Source organism: Vombatus ursinus, unplaced genomic scaffold, assembly GCF_900497805.2.
Source record: "Vombatus ursinus unplaced genomic scaffold, bare-nosed wombat genome assembly UNPS02010304.1, whole genome shotgun sequence".
NCBI lineage: Eukaryota > Metazoa > Chordata > Mammalia > Diprotodontia > Vombatidae > Vombatus > Vombatus ursinus.
In genome coordinates this window covers 5116831-5132119 of record NW_020950082.1, presented here as the reverse complement: position 1 = coordinate 5132119, position 15289 = coordinate 5116831, and the positions used below count along the sequence as shown (strand labels likewise).

The 15289-nt window shown below is 36.0% G+C and overlaps 1 protein-coding gene across 1 annotated transcript in view; it reads right to left on the bottom strand.

The window, feature by feature from the left end:
* The window catches only part of STK24 (serine/threonine kinase 24), a 134697-nt gene that overhangs the window by 30560 nt on the left and 88848 nt on the right, over nt 1–15289 (bottom strand). The window contains exon 3 of the mRNA XM_027854104.1: nt 9163–9219. Within this exon, the coding sequence (XP_027709905.1) occupies nt 9163–9219 (57 nt within the window). The remainder of the gene's footprint in view (nt 1–9162; nt 9220–15289) is intronic.

Below are 15289 nucleotides of genomic sequence, written 5' to 3'. Positions count from 1 at the left end.
GTAAGGCTAAAGAAGTTAGAGCAAAATAACTGAAGGAAAAAAGATATTTAGTCTCTCTGTCCAACTAAAGCTGCAGGCTGGGCTTGAGAACTGGTTCAAATATTAATACCTTTACTATCTAGTAACTATACACACACTTAGCATGCCCCCCATATAATGATATAATGATGATGACAGTAAAACAAAAAACAAACAGCTTGCATTTATACAGTGCCTTAAGGACTGCAAAGCACTTCACAAATATCATCTCATCTTATCCTTACAACAATTTTGGGAGGTAGGTGCTATTATTATCTCCCAGAGTCACACATCTATTAAGTGTCTGAGGTAGGATCTGAACTCAGGCCTTACTGACTCAAATCCAGTACTCTAGCCACTGCACCACCAACTTTAATATTTTATGTGTGCTTTAGAGCAGATTATAGATTCACAGGATATTCACTGACCAAAAAGAGACTCTAAGAGCATAACAAGGAAATTAATCAGGAATTTTAAAAGGCATGGGGGGCACGGTGAGGAGTGTCTCCAAAAAAAACAAAAACAAAAACAAAAAACCCTATTTAGTAATATAATAACAATTCTGTGTCCCTAATATTTTTATCATTTGTGACAATAATACTTTGTCCTTGTTAGACTTCTTCATCTCTGAGAATTATCAACTGTTTCCTTAATTTTCTCAATATTCTTTTTGATCTGGGGAAGCAACTCATTTACTACATGAGAGAAAAATAAGAAAATATTAATGAATGGATCAAGATTGATCAGTGATATAATCCAAATGTGAAGAACTAAAAAATGAAATCTCCACTAATTATCTAAATTACTTCCTTGAGAAACTAGACCTAAAACCTTAATATGGACATCATAGGCCATGAAACAAGGAGATGAGGACATAGGCTAGGGAGGGTTGAAGAGACCCAGCAATTCAGTGTTCTCTTTCAACAAAATAACCAGTATATTCTGTTTTTTCGTTGTTTTTTGTTGTTGTTGTTGTTGTTTTTGCTAGGCAATGGGGTTAAATGACTTGCCCAGGGTCACACAGCTAGTAAGTGTCAAGAAGTTGGATCCGAACTCAAGTCCTCCTGACTTCAGGACCAGTGCTCTATCCACTGTGCCATCTAGCTGCCCCTAACTAGTATATTCTGTAGTTAGCTAGTGATGCCCTTACCTGTATTTTTAAAATCTGGTCACTACAGTTTTGCACATATATGAAAACATTTCAGTGAATGAAAGTACCTAATACTCTGTACTTTCACTAAGTAAAAATAGCATCTGCAGTAAAGCCAGAAAGAAACGAAACTAAAATATTCATTCTACGGTGAAATGAATTATTGATAAATCCAGTTACATGAATAAACACAGACTATTTACATACGTCGTGTCTTTTTTCAAGGAAAACACCATAAGATAGGCCTACTTTGTACTATACAATGTGTTCCTGAAAAGTTAAGTGTAAATCAATTTTTTTAAAAAACAGAATCATTTTTCCATTGCTGTACATTATAATTTCACAGATATTGTGGTTTTCTTTCCTATTAATAATTGCCTATTAGAGAACTCTGACAATCACAAGGCACTATTCAGCTGGAAACTCATTTTGCAATTAACAAAGATGGAGCTCTTTCTGAATGTTTTGCTTGGGAGTCCAGAATTTCAACTCCAGCTAATTATACTATTCTAGATTCTTGTATAATATGGTTATATGAACAAATAACTCATTTGCTCTCTTAATCTTCTGTAAGATTTTGCCTCTGGAACTGAGGCAAAATACCAGTGATTTATCAATGTGTTTATAAGTTAGACATTGCACAAGTCAGCTTGTTGCCTACTATAATTTCATATTTGTTTCACCTATTTTAAGAGTTTGTTGAACAGTAGTTAATTGGCTCCATTTTGAATATTAGTTTTTACCAGAAAAAAATCACCTTCAATAGTAATTCTAGTAACTATCAATTTGAAATGTGTTTATTCTATACCCAATTCATTAATGGATTGCTTATGGTAAAAGAAAGCAAAACCATAATCCCAAAGGAAGACTATGGTTCCTATCTCCTCCCCCATCAAACCAAGTCAAAACTACAAGAAGCAATGTGGTATAATGAAATAAGTGCTAGACTTAAAATCAAGAAACTTTGGTTCAAATCCCAGATTCAAAACTAGCTGTGTTCTCATGAGCTCTTAAAAGCTTCTCCAACCACTAATTTCTTTATCTATAAAATGGGTATAATATTTGTTACAACCTACCTACAGTCACTGTGAGGAAAATACTAAGTGTTCCATAAATGTGAGTTGTTATAGCAAATAATAAATCCTGCCGCATGGAAATTTTACCTGCTTCTATTTCCAGTTGCTGGTGAAGTTGCTAATTTTAATGAAGAGTAAGGAAATAGTCAAGTAGCATGTTTTGCATGAAGTACCAAAGTAGACCACCTAAACTAACTGGGAAATGGCTACTCAATTAAAGTACAAAGTTAACTGGTCAATTCCAACTTTTTCTGATGATACCACTCTTTGGGAGAGGGAAAAAAAAAAACCTAACAAACACTTCTATTGAATTCTTTTATCGCAAAAACATACAGAAACAGCACACTCAAATGTGTGGCTTATTAAAAATTAAAACCATGATGACAACCCAAGTTTTCTTATGCAGCGCAGAACAAGAAAAACAGTATTTTACATTACTGTCACTTCCGTGGAGCAGAACGTAAGAAAGAACCTAGTCACTTAAAACACAGGTTTACAGGAAATTCTTGCCCTCACAAAGACATTCTATTCTGGACAAGTTGCTTCCCTTGTGGAAGGCTGTGAGAATACTCATTTTTCAATTGGTCATATGCCCTGGCCTGAAATGCATGACTAAAGAGTGATCGATGAGAGTGGCAGGGAGCTTTCTCAATTAGACTCCCAGGCTGTCATTTAGCCCTTCTGGAAATACTGATTGATCCATTAATCAGCTAAAATCTTTTCCAGTCTCCAGTTTCAATGACTGAGCTTCAATTTACTGCCATTCAATAATTTAAAGCAAGAATTCATGAACTGAGACAGTAATTCTTGTTTTATGAAGTCATGTGCTTACTCAATACTGAACAATCTCTAAGCTCACTTCCTCCTATAGGTGTCTATTAGAATTTTTAAAATAACTTAAATTTTTAAAGTGTTTTAACTAATGATTTGCCCATCTCTTTTTTCATTGTTATTTTAACGATCAAGTCTACTTTCCTCTTCTGCTTTAACGTCTTCCTTTTTGACACCCTTCTTTCTAGGGACTACTAGAAAGTCATTACTTCATGCCAGTAATATTTAAATAGCCTACTGGTGTCCTGCCTGCCTCAAGCCTCTCTCCACTCCAATTCATGCTTCATTCAGCCACTTAAGTGATTTTCCTAAAGTGTATGACCAATAATCTCACACATATACACCCCACTCAAAAAACTCCAGTGGTTCCCTTTGTCCTCCAGGATCAAATATAAAATACTCTGTTTGGTGGTCAAAGCCCGTCATAACCTTGGCCTCTCCTACCTTTCCAGTCTTTTTACAACTTACTCCTCAACACATACTCTTCCATTGAGTAACACTGGCCTCCAAGCTGATTCATGAGCAAGACACTCCATCTCTTCACTCCAAGCACTCTCTCTGACTACCCCAATGTCCAGAATGCTCTTCCTCGTCATTTCTACCTACTGGCTTCCTTTAAGTCCCAACTAAAATCTCATTTCCTACAGGAAGCTTTTCCCAATACCTCTTTATTCTAGTGCCTTCCTTCTGTTGATTATTTCTTATTCATCCTGTATACAGGAAATGTGAGAATAGCAGCTCTGGCACAAGGAGTGTTCAGATATGATCAAATATGATCACCCAAGAGATAGAAAAGTGAGAATAAATTTGCCCACATGAAATACTTTTCTTAAAAAGCTAATGAAAAAGACTCCTCTAACACAAATTCTGCCTAATGAAACATCATCAAGGGATGGGAAAGGAATTAGTGAAAAAACAGGTCACAACAATGGAGCATTTACTTCCAATCCCCAAATTTACCCACTATGACTTGTGAAAATAACAATAAAAGTTAACATTTATATAGTGCTTTAAAGATTTAAAAAGCACTTTATACACTGTAACTGCTGCTTTCATTATCCTCATTTTATAGATTAGGAAACTGAGGCTTGGAGTGGTTGACTTGTTCATGGTCATACAGCTTTCCCTTTTCTCACACCCATCCAACTTCTACTTTTGATGTAGAGTCTAAGAAAGCTCTTGTGATTAGTTTCGTTAAAGCAGCAAGTAGATTATCTCTGCCCTCCTCCCTCCATTGCCCACTCCCACACAGAGGTCTGATGGCAACAGAAAATCAGAGAACAACACAGGGACATATATAGCTTATAGGTACCAGAGACACTCTCTGTCTAGAGAGGAAGGAAAGGCCTTTGGGAAAGGGGAACTCAAGGATACATATCCTGTTAATATTAGAGGTACCCCTGCCAGCTGAGCAGATGATTGCCACCCAAAGAAGCAGATCAGATGCTAGGAGGTTTATCCAAGGGACAGACCTGCAGCAATCTGAAGAAGCAGTGTTTTTCTGAATACACCTACAGTATACTTAAAGAAACTGTGGTCTCTGCTGTGCTCCTCATCTGAAATGGTGCTTTAATAAGTTCATAGCTAATTATTAGTCAAAGACCCACAGACACTAGAACAACAATAAGAAAGAAGGGGAGAAAGGAAAGGATAGCAGAGAAAAGTCATCCTTTCTTTTCTATTGGTTTCCCCTAAACCTAATTACTCATTTTTACATAGCCCCATGCTACAGCGGCCATCATTCAAGTCCTTTCCACCCCTCAAAAGCACTTGGCCAGTACCCATATAAGAAGGGAAAATGGGAGCTGATCTGAAAGTCAAAGTCTAAGGAACTAATCTGTCCCCAGTTCAGAGGCCATCAGAAGTGTTCCTGAAACCTCCTGAGCCCTACCCTTGTTAACTAAGGCATTTCAAAGCTTTCTTATTATTCTATCTTTATTGTCTAGCATGAGGTATGTTTTAAAATGAAGAATCTTATAAAAATGTTTAGATAGAAAAAGGTGACATTAAAAATTAAGGTATCATCTTGTTCTGTCATTTCAGTTGCGTCCAACTCTTTATGTCCCCATTTGAGGTTTTCTTGGCAATGATACTGGAGTGGTTTACTATTTCCTTCTCCAGCTCATTTTACAGATGAAGAGACTGAGGCAAACAAGGTTAAATGAGTTGCCCAAGGTCACACAGCTAGTAAGTGTCTGAGGCCAGATTTGAACTCAGGTCTTCCTGACTCCAGGCCAGGAGATTTATCCACTGTGCCACCTAGCTTCCCTAAATGAGCAAAGTGGTTTTATTGTTGGTCAGTCATGTCTGACTCTGTGACCCCATGTGAGGTTTTCTTGGCAAAGATACTAGAGTGGTGTGCCATTTCCTCTTCCAGTGGTTTAGGCAAACAGAAGTTAAGTGACTTGCCCAGGATCATGAAACTAATGAGGATCTCGGGCCAAATTTGAACTTAGGTCTTCCCGACTCCAGGCCCAGCTTTTATCCACTAAGCCACCCAGATATCAGCTTTCCATTAATTCAATAAAGTTCTAAGGTTCAATGGAGGATTATTCACTGGTATCACAGCCTAAAAGCAAAGAGATATTATGGATTATTGTGACAACTAGGAGACATCAATTTACAAAGAATATAAATGACTGAAGATCTCCTTTCCCTGCCCCAACTAGACTAATCAAGGGAAAGGGAGAAAAGGAGGGACAAAAATACAAAGAAAATAATAAAACATGAAAAAGAAATGATATACTGTTATCCTTGAACTACATGTTTTTAATAAGTTTTAACTATAAATGTATTCCAAGAACAAATTAACAAATAACAGATTTTCAAATAGACGACCAAATACCCTTTGTTAGCAAGCTGAGAAGGATGAAAACACAATGTCAATAAAATCCTTTTTGTTCTTTTATTGGTAGCTCATAGCTGATCCCCAAATTAAACAAACTCTTTTTTTTAATCTCTTAAATCTCACATCCAAATACTTAGTCATGTCTTTTATGTTTAGAGAGCTTTCCACTTCACCATGGCTGTCCCCCAAAATCCATTAAAAATAATTAAATCAGTGTAGTAGTAAAAACGAACAGTGCAGTGCAGTAGAAAGAATACCAAGTCTGGAGTCAGCAGAAAACTAGTTTTGATTCCCGCTGCTGATACATGCCAGCAATGAACTACTCTAGCTGTAAAATGGGTATAATACCTGTAGTACTTGACTCACAGGACTACTGTAAGGAACAAACGAGACCACAAGTTCAGAGTTCAGACGGGACCTCAGAGGGCACCTTAGTCCATAAGATAAGCATCTTAGTGTGACCATCATCATCATTACTATTAACATGAACTAAAACATTCAGAGCCTAAAGATTTGAAAATTTTGCCAATGATGCCAAGTAAGAGAAACAGCTCCTTTAAATAATTTTATGAGTAGCTAAAATGAAGTTTTAATTTAAGACATTAGTGTATATAATTCCATAAAATCTGAATAATTTATAACTAATCTTTCCTTTAAAAGCACGATTTTCCAAGAAAATAAGGAAGTAAAAGATATTAACATATTTAATGTGCTTATCATAATCAAGTAGTAGAACAGGACAAGTCATTAGGGAGTTTTTAATATGTTTGTTTACACTTTGTCCCCCTCCCCACGTTATTTTTCTTCCCACAACATTCCTACTACTCTTCTCGATGTTCAAATGAACCTTCCAATTGCATTTCAATATATATTTCTGCATTCATTTCATGCTAACCATTGTATTAGGTGCTGGAAATTCAAAGACAAAAAGAAAACCATCCCTACCCTCAAGGAACTTATATTCTACTGGAAGATCCAACATCAACAGATTTTTTTTTCCTGTTAATTACAATTCAGATGCCTTACATTTAGAGACATTATCTTATTATTTTAAAAATCATTATGTAAACACTATTAAATATGAATTTTGAAAATATATTGTGTTTATCACCTAAAGGAGTTATGGGTCCAGATGAATTTAAAATAGTTTAATATTAGAGTGGACTTGTCGGAGATCTAGGTTCAAATTCTTTTTCATTTCCCTTTCTCGAGTTACTTGCCTATAAACAAGCCTCTTTATCTAAACCTCAATTTCCTTGTCTGTAAAATGGAAATAATATTTACATTACCTTCTTCAAAATGTGACTAAAATCTTTTGTAATCTTCAAGACTGCTGTGTATGCATGACCTATTCTTCTCAGAACTCAAATTAATTTTCTACCTCCTCCACCCTGATTTCTATATCAAACAAAAAATCACCTAACCTCTTCCTTCCCCTATGTCATAAGCCGTATGATCTCCAGAGAGGAAGAGGTCAAGATGGTAATACAGGATAAGGGTTCTAAATATGGTGGTTTATGGAAAGATTTCAAGCCATCCCTGAACTTGGATGGGGGAAGAAAAAAAAATCACATCTTTATTTTCAATAACCTCTAACTGAAACTGAGCATCTTTTAATTATCTAAAAATATAATTCTAAGGGATCTACAGTATTCACCAGAATGCTAAAGAGGTCCATAATAAAAAAGATTTAATACCTCCAGATCTAGAAAAGCTCAGTCACTATTAACTAGTGCATTTGTTTCAGGCATGCAAGCATCCAAACCACTAACATCTCCAGAAAGGTAAAAGGGGGGAATGTGAGGTCAGCGCAAGATAGCCCAAGTCCTGGGGAGGAAGCCTATATGGGTTAACTGGAACTTGAGGGCAGTCAAATGTCTACAGGTCCATGTCCAGAAAGCATATGCTAAGGGAGGCAACTGACTACAAACTCATTCTTTGCCTGTCAGAAACCTGGGAAGAGAGCTTGTTTTAGGGGTCTGAGAAGCAGGTGCATGAGGCAGGCATAGACTGCCTTTTTTTTTTTTTTTAAATTAGGCACAGACTTCTATATACAGAGTTCAGAGATGGGGAAATGGGCTGACATACATTATTAATGACCTTGCCAAACAGAATCTGCATCAACTAGAAATGTGAGGCACTCCACCTCGACAGGACTGGGCTAGTCAACTGAGCTCAAAAACAGGAGCAGAAACACAGAGCAATGTCAAACAGTTGCTCCTGACATTTATATTTGTGTGTAAAACCATGATTAATTTAAGCTAGGAAACTTTCCCTATCTTTGTAACTGTAAGTGAAACTCAACCCTCTAATACATTTTTATAATGTTTCACAGTAAGAAAAGTAGTAGTAGTAGACAGAATACCAGCCTCAGAGCAAGGAAGACCTAAGTTCAAGTTCAGCGTCTGATACTACTAGCTATGCAACCTGGGCAAGTTACTCTCAGTGTTCTAAGCAACTCTCTAACACATGAGTAGTAAAGAAGATACCAACCTACACTGGTGGAGGGAGCTTCTCCATCTGAGAGTTCCCTATGTAGTAAAATCATCAGATCGGTTCCTACCCCCACCCAAGGAAAAGCCTTAAAAAGACCCAAAAGAGGCCACACTCTCCCAAAAAAAAAAAAAAAAAAAAAAAAAAAAGCTCATTTAAGATAAGGCCCAAAGTCAGTTATAAGCTCTGACAACAGAAGTAACTAAATTCTAAGCACCAGAGATAACCTAACTAGGGATTTCCCACTACTTCAAGGAATGGTCTTTAAAAATATTTTTAAACAAAGGTTTGTTCCATTTAATTTTGAAACTCATCATTCAAAGAGTACAGAAATATGGGAGTTTCTAAAGCTCAATTACAAATGACAAAGTATCAGTTATATGAAGGATGAGAATCACTGTCATCACTAGGTCTTCACAGTCAGAGAAGTAAAATTAATGAAGTTCTCTTAGATCACCAGGTTGGGGAAAGACTTTTGAGGAATAGGTTTAACATTTATCATTCTGTTAAAGGAAATAAATTGGTTTCAAAATCATAATTGTAATTTCAAGCTATGAAAAACTAAAGCAAACAATTCTGTTAAGAGCAAATTTGGCGGGATTTAGGGGCCGGGTTCCTTCTGATGTAAATATTACTATTGCAAAAAAACAAAAGGAAATGAAAATTTAACTATAGCCAGTGATTCTTTTCTTTTTTAAGCTTCCCTAAGAAAATGTTTCATGAGGAAAATCTAAGGTTATACTTACTAGATCTAATGCAGAGCCTCCACCAAGATATTCCATTATTATCCACAATTTGGTATCCTAAAAAATAAAATACAAAAAGGGTTTAAGAAATAAAAGAATCAAAATAAAGGTTTCTTTCTGAACATACTTTGGAGTTAGAAGATTTTATAACTCCACTTAACAGGTTCAATTTGGAAATGAATAAGAAGCTGTCACAATGTGTATTGAACCGTGAACACATTAAAGTAAACTCATTAATAGTAAAGCTTCTGCTAATTGGAGATCAGCCACCTAGAACTAAAAGGAAAAAGTTGGACAAGATGGCCTGAGTGCCATTCCCTTGCTAGAATTATCGTATGAATCCCCAGACTTCTGTAGACACTCAAGACCTAGAAACAGTTAGGAGGTATTCTTTAAGAAAAAAAAAAAGACTTTAGAAACAAAACAGCCATCTCTGAGGCAAAAGAATAAAACAGAAAAACAAAATCAACAAAACTTACTTCTGATATGACAGGATTATCTCGGCCTGTTCACTGTGCCAATGTAAAAGAGGTCTGGGTGGCTGATAGCTTACAAAAGGTTAGGCTTTTTGTACAAAAACAGGGAGACATGGTAGAGATGAAAGAAAAAGAAAGTAGAGAAAAGAAAACAGATAAATGATGTAAATATCAAACTTTATACAAAAAGCATATAAGGGAAGAAGATATCTTTTATAATTACAGCTGAGAAAATTCTAATCTAAGGGATAGAGATAAAAGACAAATCGTACCATTTCAACATAAATTGAAAGCCTTTTGCAAAGCACAATAGCTGCAGTTTGAGAATTAGAGTGGGAAACTGAAGACTTCACAGCACATTTTGATAAAATCCTAATATCGAATGTATATAAAGAATTTGCAAATACATAAGAACATGAACCATCCTAATAGTTTACTGCAGAACAATGACTAAGCATGCTTGCTATGGACCTCATGGCAAAAAAAGAGGTTAAGTGATGGATTCAAGGTACAGAATGAGACATTTTCAGAGTTGAACAATGTTTGAAATGTTTTGCTTGACTTTGTATACTTGTTACAAAGAACGGGAGAGAGGGAGAGAATCATAGGGGATGACTGGGGAAAAAAAAAAAGCCAATCACTAAAACATTTTTTAAGATGAAATTAATCTAAGAAGACCAGAAGGAAATAAATTCAATCTGGACAGATTTCAGAGCCCCATGCTGACTTTATATACTTAAAAGGAAAAGCAAGCTGTATAGAACAGATTCATGACTTTGTGTGAAATCCTCTTTTTCTGTTCTATAGAAGTGTTTATTTAATTCAGAATTTTAAAAATTTTAAAAAGAAAAAACATAGGTGATCATAAAAGATAAAGCAGAACTTTAGGTTACAAAAATTCAAAGCTTTTGCACAAGCAAAAGTAATCACAAAAGGAAAATTACATAATATCATCACAGCTAATTTTTTGATCAAGTTATTTAAAAATTCAGACATAAGAACAAGAATAAATCACCAATAGCTGAATAGTTAAAAGATATAATAAACTCTCAAATGAAAGAATGCAAATTATTAAAAACGCTCTAATTTTAAATCTCTAAATACTTAGAGAAATGTAAATTAAAACTATAAAGTCACATCTCATACTCATCATATTGGCAATGAGTACAAAAAAGGAAAATGATGCTTGTTAAAGAGGTTATGTGAGAACAAACATGCTAAAATGGACTGCTGGTGAAGTTCTGAACTGATTCAACCACATCCAAACAATTTGCAACATCACCAAATGAAGAAAAAAGTCCATATGTACCAGAACATTTATAAAAGCATTTTAGTAATAGCAAAGAACTTGAAACAAACCAGATGCCTGTTAACTGAGGACTGGCTAAATGAATTGTATTTTATGAATGTAATGGAATACCACACAGGCAATGATAAACATTGTAGCTTCAAAAAAACATGAGAAGAAATACTAAATGAAGCAGACTTAAATGGGCAGGACCAGGAAAACAATCTACAATACATAATAACGATATTATGGGGGGGAAACTCTGAAAGACCTTAGGACTCTGACCAAGGCAGCACCATAACTTCAAAAGGCTGGTCATGAAACATAACTCTCACCATTTGGTATAGAAGTAAGTAACTTTTGAGACACAGGATGATGTGTATTCACGGAGATGCCCATTAATTTATTCTGCGAGAATATATGTATTTATTACAAGAGAGGGCTTCTACTGGAGTGGAAGGCTGAAAGTGGTGGTAGTAAGTTAGTGGGCAGTAACAGATATGAAAAAAAGGATACCAAATAAGATATACACATTAGAAAAACAGTACAGAAGATGAAAAAATTTTGTTAATAGCTTGTTTAAATTTTATATATATACACACACTTCTTTTGAAAGTTGTACACAGTAAAAGCTTAGTTGCTTATACAAGACTCATTCTTTTTTGTATATTAAAAATTGTATTTATTGATTGTTAGATCCATAAAAGAGAAAGAAAATGTTTCTAAAAGACACAAAAGATCAGCAGTGATCGATTGACAGCAGCTACTAAGCTAAGTGACAAAAATAGAGAATAAAGTCTCTGCAGTGCTTGTTCAGGGCAAGGTGACAAAGATCAGAAGTTATGAACACTCTGATATCCCCCAAGAGCAGTTCCATAAGGGGGCAATTGGGAAGTTTCTATATGTCTCTTGATCTCAATAGCTCCCCACAAGGCAGAAATGTTGTAGGCACATCAGCCACAAAGCCATACAATTCTAAAACGCACTCTCAGGGAGCAGGGTATCTGGTAATATTTTCCAAGCTTCTTGCCTGCCAATGTTACCTCACTGATATGATGGTGTTATTCAGAATATGAATATGTCATTACAGAAAGGATGCCGTGAGACTTGCTCCTAAAGGCAACCCATAGAACTGTAAATCTTGCTATAGCAATTAAATGGCAATTTTCAATTCTTTTCCTGAGCTTAGAATTCTATTCAAAGGCAGATATTATGAGAATAGTTTGGAAAAAATTAGGTCTTGTTTTCATGCCTGAGGAACTGTCATCTTTTTCTGCTGAAGCCTTTGGAGTTAACTTTCTCCAAAACACACTGGAACAAGTTCTTTAAGTGGTAAAAGCTATTACTGCTTCACACCCTATGAACAAACTCAGGGCAAGTGAAATAGAAGAACAGGAGTGTTAACTGTAGATGGAGCCGTGAATTAGTCCAACTGCTCTGGAAAACTATTTGGAATCATACTAAAGAAATGGTCACTAAGCAGTATATGTTAACCCAATGATACCACTAATAGAAATTATTTATCCATGACTGGGAAAACAGCTAAACAAATTATGGTATTTAAGTAGTATAAAGGAAAATAACTAAAACATTTGAAATGATGTATATTAAGAATTCAAATAAACTTAGAAGGACTTGTATAAACTGTTACAGAAGAAAAGTAAGCAGAAGCAGGAGAACAATATGCTCAGTAACCACAAAAATATAATGAAATACCTCATAACTCTTAACACAGCAACCAATCATTATGCCTGAAGATATATTTCCCAAACGCCATTCCTGGAAGTTCTCTCTCTCCTTACCTCTGGGCTTCCCAAGCATCCTTCAAGATTGAGCTCAAATCCCACCTTCTACAAGGGGCCTTTCCTGCCCGACCCACCTAAGCATTTCTTCTATTTACATTGTATATATCTTGTATTTGCATAGTTACTTTAATATTAGAATGTAAGGTCACTGAGGACAGATACTATTAAAAATTTTTTTTTCATTGTCTTACCAGCACATAGCATAATCCCTGGCACACAGTAAGCACTTACAAAAGTTTGTTGGCTTAGTTAGCAATATATAGAAATAACTGGATAATTTATTGGATGTTAAAGGCAAATCAAAAGCCACTGATAGCAACCTTAGAGCACGTCATGGGTTGTCTTAGAGGAACAAAAGAAGACTTTTTAATTCAAGAGTTATTTTTTTTTGTTAGTTGGGTAGTTTTGGTTTTTGGCAGAAAAGCAGTCCCATTCTTTATAAATTAGAAAGGTGACTGTTTTTACCTTAATTTCATTTAATTTTATATTTGCCTAAATTTATGATAACAATCTATATATCTATGTGCATGTAAAATTTCCCAAAATACAGTAAGCTACTCGAGGGCAGGCAAAGTTCATTTCATCCTTAGAACCTGGCCAGCTGCATGCCTATAGTAGCAACTTAATAAATATTTAATTCAATTATTCCCTCTAGGAACTCCTAAGGAGTCTTTTCTTTGGGGGGGGGGGGGGAAATAACAGCAGAAAACAATTTCCAATTAAGACTAGTAACACTATACTGTATGTTATAACCTGTCCCAATCATGGTTCCACCTATGGTGCAAAGGATCACTCAGAGTCCAAAGGTTCAGAAAAACAATTAGTAAAAAATATTCAACAATCCCCAGGTAAAATACAGTCCACGAGACAGTAAAAAGCAGTCCAGGAAGATAAAAGCCACTAGCAAAGAGCCTGGCAGCTACCAAAGAATTTTTTTAAGTCTTAGGAATACTCTTCTCCCAAGTCCTAAAAACTGTCGTTATGTCGTCTTTGCCTCAACTACCCAGAGCACAGCCTGGAAGCAAAGTTAACTCAATCTGCCCCAGGTCTGCTTCATTGCTTCTGGGATCACAACAGTCCCAGCTGGCATGGGGGTGGCAGGCGAGGAAGGTGTGTAGTGGTTAATAAAAGTCTCTCTAGCTCCATTAGTGTTCTGCACCACAATACTTCCTGATACAGGACAACAGAAGAGCATTCAAATGTTGAATTTCTGAACTATTGTAGTGATCTACTGCAGAGGAATAAGGTGCTTAAATATATATGTACCACTCCCTTCTTACAGTTATGTTCCTTAGTTCATAGTACCCTTTCATGGAGCATCAAAAGGAAGGCCCTTCTGATGTCAAGATAAGCTTTCCCTGGGTGGATAATCTTTCCTCACTTTCCTTTAATTTTAAAGAGAAAACAAGCAAGCCCCATCTGCGATCAACTGTGCAATACTATTCTCTGGGAAAACTTTCTTGCTGACCCCAGAGATTATAAACATCCACAGAGACTTCCTGGAACAGTAACATACCACAAACTATCCCCTTATAACTCATCCTAAAAACTTTATCCCCTATCAACTACTTCTAAGCTTCTCTCCTAATTAGCCAGCAAAAAAAGCAAAAAATTAATTTTCAAAGGGAAAAAAGGTAATAAATACTCCCTCCTGGGGGACGGGGAGAGATATCCTCAACAACAAAAATCAAGGAAGTGGTTTTTGTTTTTTTTTTTAATTCTTTAACAAGCAAAATTGGTATACATTTAGAATTCAGTTTTCTGTACTAATATTTTGGTTTGCCCTTTGGCCAAATAAAAGCCAACAAAAAATAATCAGTGACTTAACAGCAAAGGCAAGTGACCACTCAGTGCTCTCAAATACCAACAGTGCCATCCCCAGTTATGGCTACCATCTTCCATTTGGACAGAGAAGAGGGAACAGAAACACTAGTCTGACTTGTGGTACTTTTGATGAATGTGACTCAATTTCTACCTAACCTGGGTGAGGAAGGGGAACCAGTGCAATGTATGGAAGGAGACAGGACTCCTAACTGGTAAAGAGAATGAAGAAGCATGAGGGAGCAGAGATGGGGCCAGAGACTCAAGTGGTTGAAGAGGAAGCTTCAGCCATGTAGGCAAAAAGCTGGCTCCTCAACATGCCCCTGAGTTCCAGATTGCATTACTAAAAGTTTTGGAGACTTTTCTCTTTGGTGTCATTGAAGCTTCTCTCTGGTTTGTCTTCCAGAAGAGTGCTTTCTTTAATCTTGTGTATTTTCTAGTATATTCTAATTTGTAGAGCTTCTCCAATTTGTTTGCTACTTTGCTTAATTAAGTGGGTTTACTTTTCACTATTTGTGATGGCCTTTTGTGTAAATATCATTTAGTGGGAGTTAGTTAAGCTGTGAGCTTAAGAAGTATAAAGTGCTGGAGTGAAACTAGGGAAACAGCTTTTTGTGTGGAAGCCCTAAAAATAACTGTGCCCCTAGACAAACAATATTAAGAATTACCATTTTTGCTAGGAACACCTCAGATACTAAACCAAAAGTGCCCAGCTTCATTGTGCTTGTATGGCCTAC